Raw genomic sequence first — 26,750 nt, forward strand, 5'->3', positions numbered from 1 at the left:
GTGCTGGGGAGCAGGAGCCATGGGAGGTGGGGGCTCAGGGAAATGAGTGCTAACACCACGCCGCCTGCTGGTGTGCACGCAGCTGCACCTGGAGAGGATTGCCACCACCCCAGCTGGCAGCCATCAGAGTCATAGAGTGGTTTCGTTTAGCAAAGACACATCTGATCATCTCTGGGCTTTGATTCCTTTCCTCACCTCATTTAGCAGCATCCACAGCCTCACTTTGCTGCCAGCATGTTATGACTTTGATGCACGTTCTGAGTTTGGAACGATAGAAGGCCTCATTTTTTAAAGCAGTGCACCTCAATTAGGCACAGCACCACCTCACCTGCTCCGACACAAACAGGTGGTGACCCCTCCGGGCACAGCAGCTGCTGCACCAATGGCATCAATGCCCCCTCCTGCAGCAGCATCCACCCCCCTCCTGCTCCAGCTTTTGTTCCCCACATCCTAGCAAGGCGAAGCAAAGGGGGAAAGGTGGCATCCACAACCCCCAAGCTTTGCACAGTTTTGGGCACCAGAGGAGCGCAGCACAACCAGCCCTGGGCATGGCTGGCACTTCCCACATGGGTTCTGCACCAGGGAGGTCTAAGAACAGTTATGGGACGTGGGCAGAGCTGTTCCTTCCCATAAAGCTCTGCCTTCAGCCTCTGTGCCTTGAAGCACCTCTGCACAATCAGAGCAGCTGGGCTGAATGGCTCGGAACAATCTTGGTTGGCCAGTACTTCATCTGAATATATCAACTTTTTGATGACCTTCCTCTCTGTGTTCCTAAGAACCAACACTGCGAGTTATGTGACAGGAGCTGCAGTGTGCATTAAGGCAGCTGTCTGAATGTCATTTCAACTCGAGATGATGGTAAGCTCTAAGTATTTTTAATAACATCCCATATTTTTTTTCCTTTCAGATAGAAATGATGAGGGAGGGGAAAAGAAAAATGAACTACATGAGAAATGTGTGCTTTGTTCTTACGTCACATTTCAGCTGAAAGCTGTGAAGATTTCTGTGCCTTGTGAAATGCTGAAACTTTCTCTCTTGTGTTGATGTAACAGGTGAGGGGTGAGATCCAAACCCAAGCTGCAAACTCGTAGCAGCTGTGCTGCCCCTCTCTGCCCAGCAGTACAGCATCACACTGAGACAGACAGCACATCTGTGGGAGGAGAGGGAAGAGAGGATGGCACAGAACGGCAGCATTCAGCACTTCAAACACTCCCAGAACTTTGCAAACATGAGGCAGTTGCTCTCAGTATTGAGGGTGTGTAGATGTTGGTGAGGTGTGGATGTGATTTTTGCTGCGCTGTTTCAGATGAGTTTTACCACAGCATTAATTCAAAGGAGACAAAGTTTATGTCTTCAGCTGTCAGCTGCTAAAACAGTGGAAAATGGGGCTGTGATGGGTGTGGTAAGGGGAGCAGGGTAAGGGTGAGGTTTGTGCCCTTCATTCTGCTCCTCCCGAGGCAGCCCAGCCTCCAGGCTACAGCATCACCCGTCCCCTCCTCTGATGAGAGACATTGCTCTACTTTTCATTCCTCCACAGAAATTTCTTTGAAAGGGTGGGTAACAGCAGGACAAGGGGAAATGATTGAAGTTGAAGGAGGGAAGATTTAGGTTGGATGTCAGGGGGAAATTCTTTACTATGAGAGTGGTGAGGTGCTGGAACAGCTGCCCAGAGGCTGTGGATGCCCCGTCCATCCCTGGAGGTGTTTGAGGCCAGGTTGGATGGGGCCCTGGGCAGCCTGGGCTGGTATGAAATGGGGAGGTCAGTGGCTCTGCTTGTGGTGGGGGGGGGGGGTTGAAGATTCGTGATCCTTGAGGTCCATTCCAACCTGCGCCATTCTGTGATTCTCTAGTTATCCCTTTTTTTCAATGGTTCCCAGCAAACAAGGACCATAACTCTGTTCTGATCCTTTCTACACAAAATGTTCTCAGCATCCTTTCCTATGACAGGAAACTGAGGGAAGCAAACCTTGTGTACACTGGGCTTTCCATATGAAAAATATGGAGTCTTACGATGTTAAGCCTGATGTGGAGGACATAGAAGAAGAGTGGACAAAAGTCCATTCATGAGAAGAAATGGAGAAAAAAGATGGCACAAAGCAGCCTTCAGAGCAGCAATCAGACTTTGGCAGACACTGAAAGAGGAAAAATACATGTGGGATTTCTGTTTGTTTTAACATCCCCAGGGTGACTGTTTTGCAATCCCTGGCTTTTGTGTATATTTAGTTGCAATATTCTTACTAGCAAATAGTCATAATCTGGAAAGGAGAGGCACTGTCAGAGGACAAAGGCCGATGTTGTCAACGTTTGGATCAACTTCATTGGAACTTTGTCACCTACCTTGTGATTTTCTGGAAGGGCCCAAAGGTTTGGATTCAATGAATCAGTGTTCCTTGGCTCTGAGCTTTGGCTGAGCACTGCAATTGAGACGTCAGGTCTATTTTTAGCTGTATGAATAGCGAAGAACCCTTTTGGAGTGGGTCCTAAAATGCCCTGAGTCTCAACAAGAATTGCGACAGTGGCGCTCAGCGGAGCTTGCTTGCAAGAGGTTTGTTTGTTCATTTGCACAGTACCTTTTTATCCCAGTGTTTGCACTGAGTCACATTTCCTCTGCCCACTGTTTCCTTGTAAAATGTAGTATAATAATGAGGTACTCTTTTGCTAACTTAGCATTCAGCACAGGTCCAGGAAGTTAAGCTTTTCTATTGATTGTTTTCTATGGTCAGGAGCACAAAAGGCTCCGCCGAAGTCTGCCTGCCAGCCCAGCTCGCTGAGATCCATCAGCGAAGTGCGTTCGGAGCGTAATTGCTTCACTTCCTTTGCAGACCCGCGCTATCGCTGCTGAGAACTCGGGTCCCATTGTAGTTATCCGGCTGGGCTGCATTAGGAGCTCGCAGCCAGGATACCTTATCTTATTTATTTTAATGCGTCCTTTTAACTTCGATACAGAACTCCTCACACACGCTTTATGTCTGAGGCCCCGCAGATCAGTGCCAGGGCAGCGGGCAGCGCTGCAGAGCCACAGCCCCGGCATTGAGGAGCGATCGGAGCCGAGCGCAGCACGGACACGGACACGGACACGGACACGGACACGGACACGGACACGGACACGGACACGGACACGGACACGGCTGCCACGGCCCGGGGTTCCGAACGGCGTCCGAGCTCATACCGTATTTCTGAAGTCTAATCACCTTCTGATTTTTAGAATTCTCTGAGAAGTCCTTCACTCATCCTATTACAGAGATACAGAAAAAGCGACACTTGCTGAAGGTGTCTGAGTGCACGACAGCCCCGTCCCTTCCCGTTCCCACGTGCCGCGGGTCGGGGCTGCGCGGCGCTGCGCCCGCGGGAGGGGGGCGCGCGGAGGGAGCCGCGCCGCTGAGGGGGGAGCGCGGCGCTGCGCCCAGCCGACACCGCGGTGTCATGGCGCCCTCTAGTGGCCGCACGCGGCAGTGCGGTGTGGTGGCGCCCCCTGGCGGCCACGAGCGGCGCCGCCCCGCCGCTCCCCGCAGCGCCTGATGTGCGCGGATTTCGGCGGTTTTCTTTGCTCTGCTCCTGCCCTTTTCCTCCCGTGGAAAACAAGAGGACTGACAACCAATATCGCGTCCTGATAAGAGAAAATATGTTGATTTTGTGTACAACTCTTTCAACAAGGTAGCTCACAATGCAGGGCGCTGGGATTGACCAGATGAGCCAGAATTCGGATTTAGCCAACAGTGCTTGCAGCAGGGCGATACTGAGCTCTGCCAGCTCATAAGCAGCTCAGCCTTCCCATGTCGGCTGAGAAAGAGCAGAAAAATCATGGAATCACAGAACACTAAGGTTGAAAAAGCCTTCTCAAATCACCAAGCCAGAGCCACCCCCTCCATGCCCACTAACCATGTCCCCAGTTGCCACATCTCCACAATTTTGGAACTCCTCCAGGGACAGTGAGTGACTCCACCACTCCTTGGGTAGTCTGTTCCTGTGCCTCACCACTCTTTCAGAGAGTTTCCTAATACCAGCCTTGCACAATGTGAGCCATTGTCTCTCATTGCAAAGCAAGAAAGCAGGTGCTGATGGGGAGCTCATTTCGCTGTCTGAGCTGGCTGAGGAGGAAATGATACAGCCTAGACCAACGTCTTATTTTAGAGATGTAAAATGGGATGAGCCACATTACTTCCATCTGCTGCCAGGCATCCTGCTGTCAGGACTTGGCAGCTTTTGACAACCTGCTGGACAGACCACCGGCCAGGGTGGGTGCTTAGGCTGCTCAGAACCCATCAGGAGACAGCAACCACCCGTCCTCATCACCTGAAAGGATAACGCAGGGTAAAGCCATGGCAGCTGCATACGCCACACACTCCGAGCTCATTAGGAGGTATTTGAAATGGTGATGTGGGAAAATGGCCCTTACAGGGGGCACTGACCCGAAGGAAAGGCTTTGGTCACTGGGAGTGTTGCAGAGCACCTGCAGAAGTGCTTTCAGAGCTGTGAGGAATGCAGCAAATGCTACTCTAACAGCATCCAACGGTAACAAAACAGCATTTAGGGCACGTGCACAGTGCTGCACGAAGATTTGACTGTCAGTATACTCTCTAATTGGGTTTTGGTTCCCAGGAACACACTCATCTTTGGATTTTGCATTAAAGGATAATAGTGGAGGAAGCAGTTCCAACACGCACTGAGATGAGGTCAGAAGGACAAGTTACACGGAGAACTGAGCCCAGCTCATCCTTCCTGGGTACCTCATTCAGACACAGAAGAGCCTTCCTGACCCCACCCGGGTCATTTCCTACCAGCCCATTAAAGCAGGAGGGAAGCGAGTGCAAAACAAAAGCTCTGTAAAAAGGAGGAGAGTTCACTTCTCACTCTGCTTTCACTGAAAGAGTGAGAAAATTGCTTCTTGAGATGCTTTTAGAATGGGAGACAAAAGTCCTTCCAATTACTGCAGATCTGTTTAAACACTTACAAAGATGTTGACCTGATATTAGGTGAGTTCCTCTGTGCCAAGGCTCTACCAATAAGTGCACACAAGTTTCTCTGGGAACACTCTGAAACTTGTTGCTGCTTAATGATGTTGGCTGTTGTGTTTTTCAGTGGCAGTGATTCAGAACAACTCATTAATTCGTAGTTTCTCAGCTCTGGGTTTTATGGAAGTTTTTATGTAGATGAGACCTGCTTAATTTTCATCCTTATTTAATGTAACACTTCCCTTGGCGATTAAGGTGCAAAGTGAGATTTGAATTAGCAAAACATGGGCAAGTTCCTTGCAGCCACAGACCATTCAGTAACGTTTGAATTGGCAGCTACCCACACTGGGCAAATAGTTTTTCTCACTTGAAACATCTGCTCTATACCTCGTCAAAATATTCTGGGATAAATCAAAGAAAACCACAGATGTTTCAGGATTTTGGCAAATGGATGGAGGCGTGAGCTGAAAGAGCACAGTGCAGTTGTAAGGTAAAATAACTGAGCATTGCTGGCAGTGCAGATCTTACAGAGCATTTGGTGATGCCGAGACATTGGTGGGACACATTCCAGCTGGAAAATATGCTCCAGTCCTGTGAACCTTTGGATTCAGAATGGGTGTGAGATGACACACCATAGCATGCCTTATGTGCCACCCTCCAGGTCTGCAGAGCTTCCCAGCACATCAGTGTCCCCCAGTCCCATCTCCCATCCTTCAATCCCCATCTCTGATGAGACCTTTCCCATCCCCGTTTGTGGTGGCACACAGGGCTGTCAGTGCACAACCTGTGGGATTTTAGGCCATCCATGGGGCAGCTTTACACCAGATTTCTGTGACATGGATGTCAATAGAACACCCGTTTACCCTTGGACCACTTTTCAACAAGAGAATATTAAAAATGAAAAAGAAAAAGGGGCAGTTTAAGAGTCAGCACACACACTGCCGAGGATGATTCTCCATTCCATAAAGCCAAATAATCTTTTTCTCAGAAAGAAAATAATGGGTTCTCATTTTGTCATGTAAAGCATTGGGTTCGGTTTCACCTTACCAGACACTGATATCTGTGCAAATAATGGCTTTGTGACTGATCAGCCTTGCTTGTACAGAAAATAGGATAAGATCAGGAAACAATTCTCAGGTCTGAGTCAGTGACCAAAAATCCAAAAAATGAACAAAATCTGCAGTGAAGGAAAGTCACGGTTAGTTTTGCCAGCTTCATAGTTACACAATCAGCTAATCATTACTCCAGAAGCAAACTCATCTCCTGCACAATTAGCTCTGGATCACTTAACAGTAGCGGCAATCCAAAGTTGAGCCTGAATTCAGGTTATCAGCCTGACAGCAGCATGCAGGAGAGGAAGCTGACAGCCTCTGCAGTGAACCTACAGATCTTCCACAGTTAAGATGAGAATCACCCTCCAGAGATGAACACCTCTCCCCATCCCTCGTGTTTACACACACTTCTCGTGCATCCCTCTGTTTCTCAAAATAAAGGCCTGGGGTCCATGTCAGGATGCAGACGCTGGGATGGTGCTGTAATGAACCCAATTAACAGGTCAGGTCTGGCAGCTCCCATGGGATAACACTGCTGTGTTATCAGTCAGCACCTGGGGTGAGGGCACCTCTGCTCCCAGGACCAGGCACAGAGCCACACAGCCCTGAGCACAGCGCTGCCTGAGGTTGGTGAGGATTCTGCTTGTGAGGATTCTAAGTCAGGTTACACAGAAGGCATGTTACCAGATGCCTTATTATCTAGGGGGAGGGCATGAGGGTTTACAAAACAAACCCTGTGCCAACTTTTCCAGCTTCAGATTTTAAAAACCTTTTATCCTAGTGTTACAGTGCAGGCTTTACCCAAAGTGCAGCATCTTGCTGAGCAGTGCCACACCATTATCACTGCTGACCAGCATCTCAGTTGCACAAAGTGGGACAGACTGCATGCTGCCTGACCATCAGACAGGTATTAGTGTTCCGCCACAATTGGCTGAACGCTGGATATGTCTGTCTTGGTAGAATTCCCTTGGGATGATGCTGTTTTCTGGCAGGTGCTGCCTCTCTTGTACCGGCAGCTCTCGAGCCAAGCGGGTCTGAATGGAGGGGAGATGGACTGCAGGGCAAGGCTCTGTGCTGCGCTCCTCTGCCGGCACACACACAGCAGGGACTTCAGCTCAGACCTGAAGTTCTCATTCAGCCAACAGTAAATGAAGGGATTGTAGCAAGTGCTGCTCATGGCAAACCAGTGGAAAGCAAAGTACAGAGCATTGCTGCTGTGGATGGCCCTGCAGGAGATCAGCACCACGTAGCAGTTCAGAGGGAACCAGCACACTGCAAACACAATCACCACCACCATCAGCATCTTCAGCGTCATCTTCTTCTTCCTCTGATGGGCGTAGTACTGCTCCATGGTGATGTCCCCAATGGCATTTCTCAGCCAGAGCTTCTTAGCCACCATGGTATAGGTAATGGAGATCACAAGCAAGGGCAGAACATACAGGAGAACAAATGTAGTCAAGTCCAAATACTTCCAGAAAAGGTCAGCAGGAGGAGGGAAGCTGGGGAGGCAAACCGTTCGTATTGTTCTGTTCCTGGGATCAGAGAGAGAGAGCTGTCAGTCCCACAGCACATGGAGGACACACTTATGCATCTCAGTAAAGGCACAGGCAGTAGAACTCATTCAGTAACATGGGTGAGGGCTTCTTTGGAGAATTCTACATTAAGCCTGAGCTCTGGCCTCAGTGGAGATATTTTAAACATATCCTCAGAAGATATAAACGAAGTATTTATCCATATTGGCAATTGTGCCCTCTAAGGCTGGAAGAGCATCTCTCTTCTGTGCCTGACTCAAATGACAGCGCTGAATCTCTGAGCCAACATCAACCAACAACAAGCCTGAAAGCAATTTCATTGATTTTCATTATCCATTTGGGAGAAAGTCACCGCCGACTCAAAGCCAAGGGAGACTTCTCTGCCTCCCCATGCTTCACATTTCAGTAACTCAGACGGAGAAACATGCATTAGAATCTGCGTGACCTTGACTAAACTGGGCATGTCCTATGAAAGAGCACTGTGTAAATGCCTTACCCGATGTAAAACCTTGTCAAGGTCTGATAGATGGCATGAGGCAGTGAGAAGCAGCTGGCCATAACCCAGATGATAACGATGCAAATCCCTCCTTTCACCATGGACATGCGCGGCTTGAGAGGGTGCATGATAACCTGCAGAAAACAACCAGCCCAGTGGATTTAAAGTGTCCTCAACTGATGAAATTGAGCTTCAGACTTTAGAAAAGAAAATGCACCTTTGTTTTATCAGCATCCGACTGAGAGCGTTTGACACTGAACAGCATGTGTGCTTTCCAAGACAGGAAGGCACACTTAGCATGGGCATTAAGTGTGGTGGAAGTTGAAAGCCAAGAGTCTGCTCTGGTTTGTACCATGGGGAGCACAAAATGTCTCTTATTTACTACAGATCACAAATACAGATGGCAGCTGTATTCACATTTGGCATTTGGTGGACTTGCACAACAATATGACATGGTGCTTGAGAACTTTATAGTTCCATGTAATCTTTGGCTAACACTGCACTAATGAACTTGAAAGCTGGTCTCCATGTTCAGGTTGTCCCCTGCAGTACGGAGTGGCAGAGTGCGGAGTTTGCTGCTGAGGAGGGCGGCTGTTTTCCAGTGTTTTGGTCACCCTTTCAGCAGCCTCACACTGCAGTTTGAAACACTGTGTCAGCTCTGCACCCCCAGTGTTACAAGGTAGACAGGAGGATCTGGTTTTGTTGCACTTCCGAGAAGGTAACTGCTGAAATATGCAACGAGCTACACAAGTATGTCCTGCTGCTGTTGTCCCAGGACCCTGAGCAGAGAAACACACTCAGCTCCACCAGCAGTTTGACTTGAGAAGTCATACTGAGCATCGATCTCTGGTGGACTACAGATGATCATATCATGCAGTGAAATAACAACTGAGAACAGATCTGTCACGTCATCCCTCTGATGTCTTGGCTGATAAAGTCCTTGGTATTTTTTGCATGCTTTTTCTAATCTTGTTATAAATACCTGCTTAACCAAGCTTCCATAATTCCCCTGGAGCACATCTGCTCTGCTACGTCACAGGATTAACAGTAATTCTGTGAAAGTGCTTCTTTCTCTTTGCTCAGCAATGTTCCCTTGCTTCTGTTTATACCTCCTTGGCCCTTCTGGCTAACTCCAGTTCTGGGGGACTTACTGCTCTGGATTTAACAGCACTTCTCGTGTTTGCTTGTAGCTAAACCAACACTTCTTAATGCATAGCCATGCTTGGTCACTGACCCAGAATCTACTAATTAAAATACATCATTATCAGAATTTTCTTTCAGGAGCTGCAGTATCTGTAGAATGAGCAGACTACCACACTCCTTGGATGGGAATGGATGATCTGTGCTCCAACACCAGATGGAGCACAACCCAGGCAATCAGAATGGCATCAGTTATTGTTTTAAACTTAATTTCTCTGTGTCATTTGTTGCGCTTATCAGTAACAGCCATTACTGCAGACTCCAGCACTGCAAGAAAGCATACCTTGCAGGCTGCCCTGGGCTGCCTCCAGTTGGGTTTGGGATATCCCCAAGGATGGGAACTCCACAACCTCTCTAGTTTGACCACCATCACCATGAGGAAGCAGGTTTTTGTCCAGCAGCATGAAAACCAAATCCCTCAGCCCAATTCCTTCATTCCCAAGACAACACAGGATTTCAGGAACTGGAACTTGAAACCTGATGCACGTAGCTTCCTACCTTCTGACAAACACAGCTGTTGGGTGCCACGTACCTGGTGACGATCCAGAGCGATGGCAGCGAGGGTCAGTACGGACACGTGGACAGAACAGTACTGCACAAACCGGCTGATGTGACACATCAGCTTTCCAAAGACCCACGTGCTGCTTACGAACCGCACCTGGAGAGCAGGCAACAATGGATTAGAACTGTGCACCGTCTGAAGGGCTGCAAATAGGCTTCCCAGGAGCACTGTAAGGAAGAAGCACCATGATAAAGTTCCCACAGGTTCAAAACTCAGAGATGAGTTAGTGGAAGAATTCATGGATGGGTTGGAAAGGAGCTGGTGCTCTGCACTGGGAGCATCCCCAGAAGCTCTGGCTGCTCAGCAGTGTGTGGGGACAGCAGCCTCAATTCCACACTGATCTCTAAGGCTGGCTCCCTCTTATCACATTGTTAGGGATACACCAACAGCAATTTCATAGGTGTCAGCTAGCTTAGACAAACAGAGGAAAAAATTCCCCACCAGTTGAGAAAGCAACTAACACTTTACTAGGAAATGAGCCTCCTCACCGATCTGACCACTGGTGCCCACGTTATCTCCAGCAGGCATGAAATCCCACTGCTGCTGGGGAGGGTGTGGGGGGTCTGAAGCCTGAGAGTGCAGCAGAAAGGCTCGGTGCCATCCCATACGGATTCCTGGAAGGCGCTGCTTCTTGTGGCTTTCCTACAGAGGCAGTTATTCCAAGTACCTGCTGTTGTTTTGCTCCCTGCACACATGTTGTTCAAGTGCCAAGTAAGTGTTCCTTACTGCGCAGCATTTGATATAACTCATTCTGGAGGGAGATTAAGCTAATTTGAAATAAGGCACACTTACTGCAACACATATGTCTACACAGAAAATTAGTCAAGACTAGCTAATGCTTTCAGTTAATCTACCATTTTAATTCTAATTATACTCCCGCAGAGACAACTCAGTAACAATAACTCTGACAATGAAACCATAGCAATTTTCTTTTTCTCTAAAGTTGATGAAAAGCTCTTTTCTAAGAGGGATTACTGTTACTTAATTACCTATGCCAAATATGTAACCACTGTGCCAACACTCACACTGTCCTCTCTCAGAACAATCCCAAAAGAGCAAAGCAGAGAAACCCCACTAAAGATATAGGACTGGTTTAAGAAAAGGAGAATTCAATTCAGCAATGCAGGGCATGCTTCTGGAAGGTGGAAGAGAGCTGCAGGCAGCTATGGCCAGGGAGCACAATAGGAGCACTTGGGATGCTCAGGAACCAGAGGACTCTGCCAAACTCAGCTACAGACAGTCCTGCACGGCATCGCTTGTGGGCAATGCAGCAGCCTATTCATCCCACCTCTGTTTTTCTCTTTATGACTACCATTATTTAGTGTCTGGGAGCAAAGAAAGGACTCCCAGCTCTGGTCAGAGGCACACAGAGCTGCAGGGCACAGCACAGACCTCACAGTTCCCTGCAGTGCTCTTCACAAGCAGCGACTGTTTGCATCGTTTCTATAGCAAATTGACAACTAATTGTACCTTCAAGTGCTAAACATATCCCAGCTCCCTTCCCCACTAAAGCACAAGTAGGACACCCCAGTATTGTCCCCATCCTGAAAAGGGAACATTACCAGGAGGGAAGGCCTCCCAGCGGGCTCTGGGACACGGGGGCAATTGGCCCCATCTCTGCACCAAACCCATATCTGCACGAGGGAAGCTGAGCACAACACACAGCCCACCCAGGAGATAAGAGCAGGGGGAAAGAGCTGCTAGAGCTGTGTACCAGCAGGGTGTTGATGTATGCATGCACACACCTCCCTGCTCCACATCCCACCGCCCCGCCAAGCCTTGCCCAAGTCCTACCAGCGTGAAGGGGGTGTTGAGGACAGTGATCATCACATCGGCCACGGCCAGGTTGATGATGAAGAGGCTGGTGGCAGAATGCATCCTCTTGTTCTTGATCACCACGTGGCACACCAGGGTGTTTCCAAAGAGTGAGATGCAGATGATCACTGAGTAAGCTACGATCAGCAGCGCCTGCACTGTCCTGCTCTGGGATTCACCCTCATATTTGGTCCCACTGTCAAAGTCTCCCAAGTCCTCCAGGTCCAAATCACTATGGAAGAAGGACTGATTTGGGAAGCTGTACCGTGTGGAGAGGAAGCTGGTGCCGGTGTGATTCTCTGCTCTCCAGAAGGGCTTGGAGATGTACTGCAGAGGGAACCACGTGTGCCTGCTCATGGCTCAGGAAGCGCTGCCCCGGGGCCAGCAGCAAGCTTCCCTGCCCTCCTCCTTCCTGGGAGCTCAGGTGCTACACTCAGTGGTTGCAGAGAGAAACATGCATGCCTGCATTATAAAAATATGCCCTGCAGATGTAAACCACATAAAGGAGTCGATAAATGGGTCCTTCTTCCCGTGCTGATTGTGCATCAGCTGTGCTCCAGGACTCTCCAGGTACTGCTCTTCTTTTTCAGTCCCATATGTCCTGAATATCCTGTATAGAGGAGACGATTCAGATGCTGAAATATCCCCAAACACTTCCTCTCTCTTTGTAGGAAGAAATCCTATGAAATACTTACTTTCAGGTACTGTTCTTCTCTCCAACAACTTCTCCTTGGAAAAGTGCTTTATTGCTATTCCACACAGCCCTTCACCAATCAGCGCTCCATTTCCCAACAGTTTTCAGAGCTTATCAGAACAAAAAAAAAAAAAAAAAAAAAAAAAAAAAGCAGGGGAAGCCTTTCCCATTTCTTTCCATGCTCGGATTATCTCTGAGCTATTCACTGGAAGCAGCTTTGCTCAGAGACTGAGTGGTCCCCGCTTTCCTCACTATATATACAGCCTGCCAGATGACACACTGCATGTGAAATAGCCAATAGTGTATCTCCTCCTGGCTCACCGAGATGGATTGCAGCCCCACAGACAGGTGATTGGAGTGTCTGGCATCTACAGATTCTAGCAGAGCAGTAAAATACAGAGAGATGGATGTGCCCTTATTTTCCCTCTTTCCTGTCCTCTCTCCCTCCTTTCTGTGTACCCAGCACAAAAGCTTGGTGGAGTACAGCCTTTTTACAAAATTTCAACATCTTTTTTCTGCTTTCCACAGAGAGTATCTGAAGAGTTCTGCCTCTGGTGAGCTCCCCACTTTGTGCCTGGCAGTGTCCCCTTTGCAATCCCCCTGTGATGCTGAGCACATCATAAAAACTGAAATGCAACATGGAAATGAGAGCAGAAGATCTGGGATGCTGCTGGATGTCCACAGTGACTCTATCACAGCTTGGCCAGCTGGACATCGAGGCAGGGTGGGAGAACAGGAGCAGAAGGGCAGGAATCTTTTATCTTCACCCCTTCCTCTCCAGATAAATCTACCCACAGAGCAGCACTGCCCCCAAACTCAGAGCCCTATGGTCAGCAGGTGGGCTGCTGCAGCACCAACAGTCAGGTTTCATTGGCTGTGTTGGAGATGAAGCCAGCTTCACCTTTCTGACAGACTCAGCATCTCAGCACTGCCTTGGCAATTCATAACATCTTTAGCCATTCAGAATGTCTTTTGCCATAAATGCTTTTGCCGTATGTCCCGTCACTGGGACTGAGCCCAGCATGCAGCTGGTTCAGGGCATGAGCATACAGGCTGCAGCTTTTTCCTCTTTTCTTTTGCTCTGTAAGGGCATGAATCCACCCAGCCAGGATGAGGTCAGCTGTCACGGGCACATCACTGCCTGCCTTAGTTCCAGGATACCTTCCACGTGCCTGCAGGACTTTTCCCCATCTCACAAATAGAAGCCAGATAATTCAGCAATCAGTTTCACTGTACATTCTGTAGAAGTGCCCAGGGTCAAGAACGCTCACTCCTGCGCCTTCATTTAAGCTAATTTTAAAGAAAGGGTTTCAAAAGACATGATTCACCTGTATTACCAGACAGTGTAGAACTACATGCCAAAAACTGATAGTTATGAAGCCTTTCTCCCCAGGTCCTGTTATCACAGTCTTAGCAGTGTACATTTTTAAGTGCTTGTTCCCGTCTGCTCCTGTGAACATTTAAAGAAAAAAAACATTAAGATGGCTTCATTTCCTTTTATTTTTTCTTTCAGTAGAAGGATGTGAATACTTGAATTCAGAGAGGAGTAAAATAGATGCAATTCTAGAGTAAACAGAGGTGTAAAAGAGATCCTTTCTTTACCCTGTTGTGCTTTGTGGTGAAATGAGACTAATCACAAATAACTGCCTGGGAGGGGAGAGGCCAGAGCCAGCTACATTCACTTTGTGCACTCACAAACCAGCACTGCCCATCACCAAGGACAGCCCTGAGTGCTGGACATCATTAGTTTCATGATCAATTGATTTCATTAACAAATATCTATCTTCCAGTAGATAATTCTGGGTTTCATCTTGTAATTAGCTCTGCTTGTTTAATCAAGAGGAGTAGACAGTTCAAGAGACAATTTAAAATGCTATTTTTGAGACTTGTCCAACGAAAGCCCAGAAGCAGCCAGGAATCACCTGGCAGACACATCACACTGCCCTGGCCGGTACTGCAGGCACATTCCATGGGCAGAGCACTGCAGGACCACAGCCAGGGATGTCAGTTGTGATGGAGGCCCAAAGTGAAATGAGTTGATGGTGATATCTTGTGCCTCAGCTGGGAGGGTTCTCCTATGCTTGGATGATGCCAGTGGGAGCAGTCACATCATTTACACAGATGTGGAGTCTGCAGCTGAATTGTTCAGGGCAACTAAAGTCCCAGATAGCGAGATCTTCATTTCTCAGTGCCAAAAATATTTTAATATACATAATCCATTTATGATTTTTGCATCAGCTGTTGGGATTGTGCTTGGCTGATGGCTGATGAAATCAGCCATCATTCAGTGACAAAAGCACCATTGTGTAACAAGCTCAGCAGAGGCAAAATGCTTCCATTACCTGCATAATGAGCTTGAAAAGCTGAATAAGATTGTCCCTACAGGTTCCTACAAGTTATTCCATATTTATGAGGTACATAAATACTTCATAAGATGATATGAGAGTGATACTGAATATACAAGGCCACTGCATTAGACAGTTTGCCAGCTCCGAAGTTCCTACCATGCTCAAGAGGTGCATTTCTCTGCTTCGCAGCAGTGCACCCACCTGCTTCTCAACAAGCACAGCTCCTGGTGCTGGGTATAGGTCTCCTACAGCCCTTGAAAGGTCATGAGAGCTTCTCCAGGTAAAGCTGCTTGCACATTCACAATCTGAGCCATTTCCCCTTCCCTCAGGAAGTGCAATGGAGAGCAGCAGAGAACCACAGGGGGTGGGCAGCATCCTCAAGGCACCGTGCAACATCCTCAGGGCACAGCAGTGCTGGGTGTGAACCCGCGTGGCTGCAAAAGTCCATTGCAGACGTCTGGTTTGAAAGAGAGTATGTCTGAGCTTTGCAATTTGGAGCTGAAAGCAGCTGGGATGCAACGTTTCATTGCCTGAGTGTGGACAAGAGGTAGAAAATTCAGCGGCTACATTTCCTAAGTCTAAATATTCCCATCAATGTGCCAATTGCACCAGACAGCACACTGAAAGACTGCAGTTCTCCAGAGAAGCCAGCAGTTTGTACTTTTGTTTTAAATACACAGTTTGGTGAAGGAGCAGAAGCAATCTGAGCTGTATACCAGCCCCCCCCCCCCCTTATTTTTTCCCCCCTTCACTCAGCTGTGTTACAACACTGCGTTACAAATAAAAGTTTGAACAGTCCTTGAAAGCTCTGATCTGGGATTCTTACCTTTTATATTTGCTTTAATGCCCTGAGGATGCTGTGTTCCTCTTCATTTGCAGTGAGCAGTACTGCATCTGTGAGTGAGAAATGCAGGGTTAGCAGGCACAGATATTGTGCAGGACACTACATGGATGTGATAAAGGATTTCACAGCCCCCCCAGGACTGACGATAATGGAGTGACTGCGAATTAAAGAACACACCTCTGAAATTCAGACATGCTGACAATTCAAAACCTCCACTGTTTTTACTTAGAGATGCAGAACTGCTTCACACAAAGCCAGCAGTGCTATAAGCCACACAGTACAGAGCCATGCAGTGCACAGCAGTTCCATGTGAGGGGCTCAGCACCCAAAGCTCTGCGTGCTGCAGGGGGCACCTGGGGCTCAGTCTGCAGTGCTTGGCAACATCAGTTCTGGACTGCATATCCCTTCACCCCCACTGACATTGGGCAGTTTTCCTCTTGTGTTCCTCTCGTGATAACTGAGATCCACTGCAGATACAAGCAGGCTGTTACATAATTTTTTAATTTACCGAGAGCAGACTTGTAGGCAAAACCATAAAATTTGCCACACTGAAATAATAACAGCTGCTAACATTTAAATTGGAAACACTCCCTGACAACTAATTCCTTCTATTTCTGCTGATGGCAATAACATCTATGTGTTCGGTGCAGACAGGGCTTATTTAGGAACTAATAATTCTGCAGCCTGATCTCAGCTCTGAGAACTCTGCCATGACTCAGTGCAGCACCCAAATGTGTGCCCCTCCCACGTGCAGCACTCTGTACCCTTGTCAAAGTGATTCATCTCCAACCCAGACAGGACCCCACCACTGGAACCACAAAAGATTCCTTCCCAATGCCTGCTGACTCAGCTCAGCATCCAATTAATGCCACCTTCAACGATGCAGGCACAAAGCTGAAGCTCTTCACCCATTTTAATCGGCTGAGGAAGCTGCCAGCGATGCCTTTGGCTTTCAGGACTGAGGTCAGCCTGGAGCTGAGCCCCATCCTTCAGAAGGGCACAGAGGTGGGGGACAGTCACAGAGCCAGGCAGAGGGGAACTGCAGAAAGGAAAGAAATCAGACACAGAGGCCATGAAGAACATTTAGCTCCTGTGGCTGCTGTTGCCTGTGGTAACATACCATTGCCCAGCACAGTGCCATGCCCAGCACTTCCACTGACCTGCCAGTGCTCAACTGTCACCGCATGAATGGCTTTGTGCTCAGACCTGAAGTCTGCTGTAAAGGAGAGCAGATTTCAGTGCACTTCACAGAGAATGGCTTCCATTGTTTCTGCTTTGTTTCAGCATCTGTCAGCTCCAAACTTCAATGAAACCAAATGCAGTTCTGTTCTCCCTCTTCTCTTTCCATGCTCCCACACTCAGTGACTGCTGGACTCAGTGAGACCCCAGCACAGCCCGAGGAGTCAACATGCAGCGTCAGTCTGTGAATGCTCTCACCTGTGGTATGAGCCCATGTGCACCACAGTTTGCTGCCCACTGCAGATCTGAAGCTGCACTAGATTAAAAACTGTTTTCAAGTCTCTGAAATAACGAAAAACCTGCTTGATTTTACTAAGAGCTACAAATATTCAAAGAAAAAAAACCCACCACTGAATTCCTTTACTAAGTGATGCAGAAGACAGAAATTGAAAGGAAGTGCAAAGTGAGAAGCTCTGAAATACTTCTGAGGGCTCCCTGGAGGCAGCTCAGCTCAGCCTCATCCAACCAGGGCCCATCTGCTTCACAGGTCCTCCTACATCTCCCCAGCCCAAACATCTCCCACTGGCATCCTTTAGTCCTTCTAATACTCCCAGCATCTTTCAATGGCTTTTACTCTGAGATTCTTTATTTCTCTCCTCCTTGAAATATTTGTGTTTCTGGGGTTAATTTTTGAAACATCAATGATTGTTCCCACTGGTATTAATTTGCATTCATATTACAGGAAAAAAGCGTTGCCCACAGTGTCTTCTCATTTTCATCTGCATTTCATTCATTTCTCCTATAATAATCACAACAAATCCAGTATTGCCCAGAGCATTGCTTTCTTTCCTTAACTTTACTGTCACATCCATTGTGCTCACTAACATTCCAAGCTTTCAAGAACAAAATCCACACTATTACTTGCAAGGGCAAATTCAGATGCTCAAATCATGTTCCTGAATGATCTACAGTCCCCACATCTCCAAAAGCAGGGATAGAGGCACCACACACCACATAAGGCAAAAAGTGTAAAATGTTGATAATGGCATCATCAGCAGGCTGAGTCCTACCCCAAAATAGCTGTTTGTGCACCAAATGACTCGACTGGCAAGCAGCATAGTTCATTTGGTGCTCTGAAACCAGGCACCAGCAAGGGTCTGCTGGCTGGAAGCAGCCTGGCAGCATGCCTGCACCTCACGCTTGTCCCTGCAGAGCTGCGTGCACACCTGCCTGCTGGCACTTGGAGGTGGCTGCAAGAGGCTCCACCTCTCAGGCTGGACCTGTACACCTCCTTACAGAGGGGGCTGGATGAATGCCACTGCTGTGCCTCATTAAGGATTTTTTAATGACCCCTACCTCCTGATGATCTATTTCAGAGTGCAGCCAAATTGTAGCTACAGCAGCAGCAGCAAAAAAAAAAAAAAAAAAATGTGCTACGATACAAATACGGGCAAAAACCTCCTAGAATGGCTTTGTTATGCAAAATTACACAGCTGCTGCCTTCTCTGTCCAACATCCAAACTTCCTGTTGTTGCTTTCAGGAATCCTGCTGCCTCTCTCTCCTTTGTTTTGTGGGGAGGAGGAAGCCAGACAGCTTACATTAGATCCAACTCTCAGCTGTGCCAGCTGCACATCCATGAAAGCAGTCTCTCGAAGCCCACTTGGGAAATTGCCCTTTTTCTAAGGAGCTGCACGGATGGATTTTCTCCTTGCTACTCAGCTGGTGCATTGCCAACAACTTTATACTACCTAACACGGTCACAAAAACAAGTTACACCTCTTGTACGTGCCTTGGGACTGACAGGGAGCCATCCTCCACACCTAGTAGTGTTGGGTTGAGCAGCAAGGACCCATCAACCACCACATCTACAGTTTGGATTTGCTGTCCTCCACCTCCCTCAATTCAAGCCTTCTTCAGAAAGTCACTCTGCTCCTCAAAACCTCTCAGGAAGTTCAGTGTAAATTCCTAGTAACATTTATTTGGACATTCTTAGCAGTACTGTAAATGACTGGTGATCAGCAGAGCAGAAACATTTTGGTTTTGTTTTTCTGCCCAGCACGCCAGTATTCGATATCAGCGGCTTGTGAGTGAGTGAAGGAATAATAGGTAAGCATCTGCACTTCCCTCCAGCATGACTTACAAGTGGGAGCGCAGAGTCCCATACCTCCTCCAACCAAAGTAAGAGACTAGAACTTCTGAACGTAAAATTTGCTGTGGATCAGTAGGGACACTGCTGAAGAGCCATTGTGAGCGCTGAACTGCACATTGTACTGGAAGCACCTAACATGATAAAGGCAAAAATGCTCCTAAAAATTAGATGAATTCATTCTTTTCTCTTTTTTTTTGTTGGGCTGTTTGAAAAACTAAGGATTGAATCCCTGACAACAAGGCCCATTGATGCAGGGAGGCACGTATTAAGGAAGGAAAAACAACTGAGTCAAACTGTCCTGAAGGTTTCTTTTTACAATGCAGTTTGACAAGAACTCGTGTGCCTTTAGAAGAAGAATGAAGTGATTATAGTGTAATTCATTTCTTTAAAACCGGTGAATTTCAAATGGGAACGATGCTACTGGGGCGGCAATCATCATGATAAGAAATTTCGTATAATAGCTACAAATGTGTCTGGAAATTTAGGATGCTCTCAGCTTGGAAGAGGTGCTTGAAAGTAAGGACCTGTAGGATAGGAGAAAGAAATTAAGTCTGATATTGCATTACATCTTCCCCAGCTCTCAGAGTTTGTAGAGACACAAGAAATCTGTGGAAGCTGCTGCATGGAAGGTTTCCAGCACAGATGACAGCTTCCTACATTTTCTCTCTTTTGCTCTGTATTGCCATGGGTCATTTGGACTATGGAACTGCTCCTCAGATTGGAAGGATTCAATAATTAAACAAACACAAAGTCCTTTTTTGATACCCATGGTTTCTCTGTCCATCAATAGATCACACAGCCATGACAACAGTCCTGAAGCCCACAGGAAAGAAAACAGTTCTCAGGAGTCGAAGATAACCTAAAAGTTTGAGATTCTTCTCCCCCAGGGGACAGGAAAACCCAAACCAAGAAGCAGAGCAGAAGCAGCAGCAGCCACTCACCTCCCAGAGAGCAGAGCAGCACAGTGCAGAGCTGACCACACGCAGCACCTCCCCACCTCCAGAGCTCCTCAGGCTGCTGGAAGAGAAGAGTTTGCTTTACAAAGAGCAGCCCTGCGATTAACTATGACACAGCTTCTCCTGCAGCCCAAGTGCTGGAGGAGCTGCTTTTCTTAAAGCAAGTCTACTTCCACAAAACAGTACCTTAATTATCATCTCCATATAACAAGCACCTGGGACTTTGTTGAATGTTTCAGAATGAGAACAGCTGTGATTATACTGACAACAGCACAAGAGGCAGTCGTAGGAAAATAAGTAAACAATAAAACAAAATTAGAATAAATTACAGGCTGTGCTGCTTCAGTTCTTCTCTGTGCTGGCACTGAGGAGGTGGTTAATGGAAGAGCAGCAATCTGCTGGAGGACCACAGTCGATGTACTTGCTGTGCTATGTCACTTTCCTTTAGCTCAGCTGAGATGAAGGCTTTGTTGGAAACACAGCTGTAGCTTATGTGGCACCCCAGGAGCTAGAACGATGCCGAGCAGAGGCTAAGCTGAAATTCAGGACAACACCCTGAATTTCTCAAAAAAAACTTGAGCTGAAAAAGGTTATTCCTGTCTTTAGTCCTAATTCTGATCTCTTTGAAGTGAATGGCATCTTATTGTCTGTGTTTTCCCAGAGCTCAGCCCTATGAAAGATCGAAAGTAAAAATCTTGTTGGGAACAGGATGTCTCATTTCATACACTAAAAACAACAGCACTCCTAACGCTGCCAAAGAAGGTATTATGTAGCTCACTACCAGTGCAGATCTGTTGCACACAAATCTTGCCTTCAAGAGGTATTAGGAATTTTTAATTATAAATAATCTGAGGCAAAGTAGCCCTGGATCACATCCAAACTTCTCCCAAGCTGGGCAGACAGTTCTGTTTCTGACACTTTTGTCTGATGCCCCCTCAGCCAGCTTAGCAGAGTAATGCTGGAACTACCCTGACATTCTTGAATGAGTGGCTATAAGTGCAAAGTTATTGTTATCAGCTGCACCATCTTAAGTTGCTGAACCTCAGATGCTTGCACAGAATGTCTCTGTAATTAAATATTGGCTCTTTCTGAGTCACTTCGGAACATTTGCTGTGAGTCAACCTGGAAGAAAACAACAAGGCTCAGGAGCCTGCAAACAAAGGATGTCTTTTTCATCCCTGACCTGCGGTTGTGCCTTGATATGTGATGGAGAGTGAACCTCTGAAGCAAATGCTGACCACTGGAGCTGCTGGGAGGTAAAGCAGCAATAATGGTGCAGCGAGCAGCTGGCCAGTTTCAAGAAGATCGCAAGTTTCCTGTGTGTATGGAAAAAAATAATCAAGGGCAGTAATTCTGCACAAACATTTGGCTTAGGAAATTTATTTGTTCTTAGTGCCATTTCTGTTACAGTGAATAAGCAGTCCAAGTGGCTGCAAAACCAGCCCTGAATTTCCAGGCTCCAGCCGGTCTGTTACTAACTAGCAGCTTAGAGAACAGTGAACTTTTCTTCCCTCTGTTTTCTGCACACCAGCTTCTCAGAGCTGAAACACAGGACATGGAAGTAATGCTGATGTCTGTTCCGAACGCTTTGACAGTAAAGAAAAACATGTGTTGGAGTGTTTGGTGCAAAGCCAGACATTTTGATAGTGTTTTGGGAAGGGCTGGACGGGGGTTATCCAGGGCTATTGCAATGGTTGGATCCAAAGCTCTGGGCTGAGGTGATCTGCCACAAACGTCTGCAACAGGAGAGGAGGTCGATGCTTCCAGGGCAGCAGGCGTTGGCTTGGAGTCTGGGTGCAGATGAGATTGAAGGGATTTCATGGACAAATGGACAGAGTAGGGGCAGCTCCAGTGTGCGGTGAACTGCAATTTGCTTTGCTGTGTGTGTGCTGGCTGCTTGAGTAAAATAATGTATTTAATGTTTATTTACTTATGAAACAAAAGCTACACTGAAAGAATGTATCTGATCAGCAATTTTAGTCGATGCTGCTCAGATGAAAAAGAGTATTTCCTCTGTGCTACCCCAACTCTGACATTACCAGCTTTGTGAGCTTTCCTGTGACCTTGGGCACCACATACACAGCTCAGTGCCCATCGTGTCAGCCCACAGCTGTAAGCACAAGGCACTCAGAACAGCCCCTCACCAGGGGTATGCTGAGAGGTCCATGCTGGTGGAGAGGCAGAATACGAGACCTCTTATCTCTGCCAGACTTGATTTTCATTCAAATATTAGAGAAGACACGAAGGAAGAGGATGAAACAACAACCTGTGAGACTGTGGAATATGTAAGGTTTGCAGTTATCTGAGTTTTTCTTCTTCCATTCAATGTGGGGGATCAGTGCTTGGGTTTTACACGGTGCCACGCGAAGAGCAAGTCATAGAATGCAGCAGACTCCATTCTTTCTGCTCTGACATGTTTGCCTGGAGCTCGGAAATAGGATAAAACAGTTTTATTCTAGAGCACATTCCTCAACATTCCAGTTAATACAATGCTAAATTTTATCCTTTTCCTTGATAACTGGGAACTAAGCATATGATGGCACGTTTTGACTAGCTGCAAGAATCTGTAAGATCATCTTCCCCAAAGCAGTCTCAAGTAGAAACAGTTTACACTTAATAAGTGTAATGAACGCTCCCCACCTGCCAGACCTACAGGACTCCCCAGGTTGAATGCTGAGCATTGATGGTTGGTGAGGGGTTTGACTTTCCCAAGCCATTCACCAGTGTCTGACCACTTTCAAGGAGTCTTATGGCAGTTTTGAAGGGGATGACTCTCTGCATACATGGTTTGTCTTGGGTACACTCATGACATAAATTAAAATCACTGCCTAAGAGATACCTAATTGAAAATTGGGATGAACTGCAACTCAGGTCTGTGACTGTGGATCCTCCCTGTCCTGCAGGTTTTCATTCAGGTAATTTTCTGTTGCCTCTCTAAACTGTGCCCTGCAGATGTAGCTAACCACGTTTCGTGGTGACCCGTTGAGCAGTGCCATCATGCTTCAGTAGGGAATTACAGGGAGGATCTCCATCACTGCTGATGTGATGAAGCCCCTCCCATCCCCATTTAATAATTTATCTTTAGCCTGCAGAAAGCTGGGTAATTGCCTTCATCTTGTGGTTGAAGGATAGAGAGGTGCAAATGAGCATATATAAACCCTTGGGCCTTCATCAGACTTTAAATGCCTTGTTTCCTTCTCCTGTGAATGGTATTTTAAAGCATAACCTCCTGAGTGATGTTTCAATTAACTCATTTTGAGTGGAGCACTTATACCCACAGCTGCTCTCACAGGAGGTCCTCACAGGCTGTTTTGTGCAAGTTAGATGCATCCAGATAGAATTTAGCATTATGATCATTTTTAGTGCACTGGAACAGAAAATTCCAACTCCATGGTTACCTTTCTATGGCAAGTATTCTGTAGACTTACGGTTTTACAGACAGGCAGTGTGAAATCTCAGCTGCTATCAGACTCTGTTCAGTGCTTATCAGAGCATGTGCCTTGCAATCACAGCGCAATTATGCAGCCACAGCACCTGGAGATGCCATGGGCTGAGCAGGCAGCAGAAGCCATCGCTTTCTGAACTTCTAAAAGACTTCTTAACGGCAAAGAAAGCTGATCTCTTGTTGCATAGCTCTTAGCAATAGGATTTATTTTTGACATGCTCCTTTACAGAGTCACTCTTAGGCTGAAAGGACTGAGAGCAAGCTGCAGGTTGCTGAGCATTTATAAATTACAGTGGTTTCTGCATGGAGGGAAAGTGCTGTAAAAGCAACCACCAGAATACATATGTATGGATTCCAGGTGAGACGGTAAAGGCTCACAGGACCTGCAAAGCACTGAGAAATGTGGAAAAAATGACTAATTTTCCACACTGTACTGTGGGAGAGAGATAAAAATGGGTGAGTGAATGAACCTGCAGCTTTGGCAATCCAATCTAGATTTAAAACTTTCAATTTAAGTAACAGCTAATAGCTGGGTATGGACTCAGTGCTTATCTGTGAAGAGGTGACAAACTGCCTACTTTGCAGATACGGGAAGGGGAATCTGTACCAGCAGTTGTTGGGCAGTTGGTAGAAGAGTTGGAGTCCTGCTGCAGAGCAGGATGGCAGAGCAAAGCACAGCCTGCCTGCGTGCGCAAGAACCAAGGCACGTCAGTAGGGCACTGGTAGATCTTAGATAGAAAGGACTTAATTAAATGTTATCACTTGAAAAATCATCAAATGCTACCACAGCTCTCTGCAGAAAGTCAGGAAGGCTGATGCTATTCCTGGCAATGCGGGGCTCACGTGAGTGTGTAACAATACGCTGCTGTTGGCCAAATCTGAGAGTGGGGCAGGGTACTCAAAAGCACTCCTGGAGAGAAACCCTCATCACAGCAGCACTGAAGGGCAGGCAGAATTGCACTGTGCATGAGGAGCTGGAGAGAGGACAGAGGCCACAGATCAACCGAAGGGACTGCATGGAGCATTTGGGGATGTAATTATTACTGATGGGCAAAATATGAGAAAATGTTTGATCTGATTCTTTGCATGCAAACTGGAATTTTGAAAATGTTGGAATTAAGAACAAAAACACTGTGTGTAACTCTAAGAAAAAGCAACATCTATTTTTATTTACATTCCTAGAAAATCATAAAGCTAGCCTTGTGTAATCTCTCAAAATTTGCTTTGTTACAGTCCCTTAGGTTATAGCATGCAGTAATTAACCATTAGAGCTGGTGCTCTGGGGGGTTTCTGCTCATTGTATTACTTTGGCTGAGCTGAATAATGCAAGGCTCCTTTCCTCACAGTCCATCTGATTTTATTGTGAGCCTTCCAACCTGCCTTAACGCGGTGCTTTAACACAGCTCAGCACGATGCCTTCCCTTCACAGAGATTTATCTGAGTTTCCCAAACAGGTGCATTATGCAGCCACAGACCACAGCCAGAATCCTTGCTGATGGTGATTGGATGCTGTGATGGATGATGGCCTCCTGGGAACGTGCTGCCTAATGAAACACGGCCATCAGTTTCATCAAACCTTTGTACAGCCTCGCCCTCGGGAAATCACATAACTCAGCCGTGACAGCAGCAGCGGAGTTCTCAGAGGGCTGCTCATAAAACAACAGTTAAACCTGACATTTATTACACCTACAATTTGTGGTTTCACACAGAACTCTTCAGCTTGTGGAACGCTTTCGTTCTTGGAAAAGAAGAGAACCCAGGAGGAAGCCATTTGGGAGCCACGCACCTACAGCATCACTGAAAGCAGGAGAGTCACGATGGCAGAACCCGGAGGTGGCTGTGCAGGTTGGACACGAGCACGAGGGGCCCTGGCTGGGACCTGCAAGATGAGGGCCTCTACCAACGGCAGAGAGAGCCAAGAGCTATGAGCTGTTCCACGAAACAAAGCTTGCAGCCAAACCTTTGGGCGAAGTGTAGAAATACAGAGGAGTTGGAGGGGTTTGAGCTCCGGAAGAAGTGGAAGCTGCTGTGCTATGGTATAGCTTTGCTTCCAGGCACTCCTTGGCACTTTTGGGAAGGTGCCTTGATTCAGAACCAATGGCTGCAAGAGGAGGGACCAAGTCAAAGCCAGGCCATGTGGCGGCAGCCCCAGCCCAGGTAACTGCTCCTCGAGCTGCAGCAGGTCAGGCCTCCTTCCTCAGGTCACCTTCAGGTATGAGGACAGACAGCTGCTTTTCTCCCACCTTGTGCCTTATTGTGGTCACTATCATTTTATAATAGATGTGCTTTCTCTGTAAGTTACAGATGAGGAGGAACTGGGTAAGTCTCCTGAAGCGTATAACAGTAAGAAACGGTGGGAAGAACGTGCACAAGATTTTACTGATGGCTATTTCTTGAAACATCGGGTTCAGTCATACCTTGTAAAAATAAACGAAACATTCCAGTAGCACCAGAACATCTTTGGAGACTGAAGGTATGAGTTCAGTTTCCCATTGTGAACAGCTCTTGAAAGAGATGCCATAGTTCTAACATAAAACTCTCTCAGTTTTTTTTCAGAAACCAGAACTGGAATGCATGATTCAGTTCTATTCAGGCATCAAAGCAAGAACTTTCAGTCAGAATTGCAGGTTGGCTTTTTCTGGGGGGTTGGAAAGGGGCTACATCTTGAAAATTGTGGTGTGCCCCGAGACACAGAACACCTCCACTCTGCTCTGTGCACAGCTGCTGTGTAACAGCACAGCAAGGCAGAAGTTGGGAACTTTGCAGATGAAATCCTCCACGTGGGGTGGGATGCATTCCCACATACAGGGCTTGCAGAAGCCTGGGGGCAAAGAGGACCCCCTCCTGGTTACACCATTGCTTCAATGACACACGCTGTGCAAACATCGATTGGCTGCTGCTAGGTGTCCACAAACATCTGTACACACGTTTATAACTATGCCAGTGTTTAGGACGAGCCACAGATTAAACAAGAAAGAAATGGAACTCTGCTTCCCAAGGTTTAAGAATGCAGAATAAACCCTTTCAAGAAAGCCAGAGGATTTGAAGTTTATAAACAATGCCTACTGGGTAATAGATTTACTTTCCTTCAAATAGGAACAAATTAACAAACAAATTGATTTTGGAGACAGGTAGTATTTCAATTTTAATACTATACATTCTAATTTCCTGTAAAAGCTGTCCATTAATCACATGCCCAGTCCTGCTGTTCTCCCATTGCCAGAATAGCCTGCAACCAAATTCAGCAGCAGTTTCTGAGACCAGTGTTTCAGCAACTGCGGTACCTTGGTTACACATCCAGTTTCTCTCTCATTCCCCTTTCTTCCCTCTATGGCTTTATTTAAAAAGAAAGTGGTTCAGGTGCATCTTTGCTCACTGAGGACATCATGCTGCTCTGCACAACCCATCCTCACGCTGCTGCCTTCCTTCCCTTCAGAGGCAGCTTCTCCATTAGCATTGCAGAATGACCCTGGGGCCCAGCATGTGTTTTGATGGCAAGCAGCTCCCCGCTTCACCGCAGAGTTC

General features: G+C 47.1%; 1 protein-coding gene and 1 long non-coding RNA gene across 5 annotated transcripts; both read right to left on the bottom strand.

The window, feature by feature from the left end:
* Positions 1 to 5,237: 5,237 nt before the first annotated feature.
* Positions 5,238 to 12,418, bottom strand: LOC116229481 (G protein-coupled receptor 83-like). Of its 3 annotated transcripts, none has more exons than XM_090150555.1 (5): positions 12,305 to 12,418; positions 11,589 to 12,219; positions 9,765 to 9,890; positions 8,033 to 8,166; positions 5,238 to 7,536 (listed from the first exon to the last, which is right to left on the bottom strand). In XM_090150555.1, the coding sequence occupies exons 2-5, from the start codon at positions 11,964 to 11,966 to the stop codon at positions 6,915 to 6,917; spliced, it is 1,260 nt and encodes a 419-aa protein (XP_090006681.1). In that variant the 5' UTR covers positions 11,967 to 12,219; positions 12,305 to 12,418; the 3' UTR covers positions 5,238 to 6,914. The 3 variants fall into 3 exon arrangements, with proteins under 3 accessions (XP_090006681.1, XP_090006682.1, XP_031449821.1); XM_090150556.1 differs by lacking the exon at positions 12,305 to 12,418 and adding an exon at positions 10,283 to 10,545 and having other exon boundaries at positions 11,589 to 11,677; XM_031593961.2 differs by having other exon boundaries at positions 11,589 to 12,418.
* Positions 12,419 to 12,462: 44 nt separating this feature from the next.
* LOC116229482 (uncharacterized) lies at positions 12,463 to 19,994 on the bottom strand. Of its 2 annotated transcripts, none has more exons than XR_004167033.2 (4): positions 19,766 to 19,994; positions 15,478 to 15,545; positions 14,853 to 15,181; positions 12,463 to 13,753 (listed from the first exon to the last, which is right to left on the bottom strand). It is a non-coding gene; the product is annotated as an uncharacterized LOC116229482 (long non-coding RNA). The 2 variants fall into 2 exon arrangements; XR_016471001.1 differs by having other exon boundaries at positions 14,853 to 15,108; positions 19,766 to 19,991.
* Positions 19,995 to 26,750: the final 6,756 nt, after the last annotated feature.

The sequence above is a fragment of the Phasianus colchicus genome, chromosome 14, assembly GCF_987193195.1.
Source record: "Phasianus colchicus chromosome 14, bPhaCol1.hap1.1, whole genome shotgun sequence".
Classification (NCBI taxonomy): domain Eukaryota; kingdom Metazoa; phylum Chordata; class Aves; order Galliformes; family Phasianidae; genus Phasianus; species Phasianus colchicus.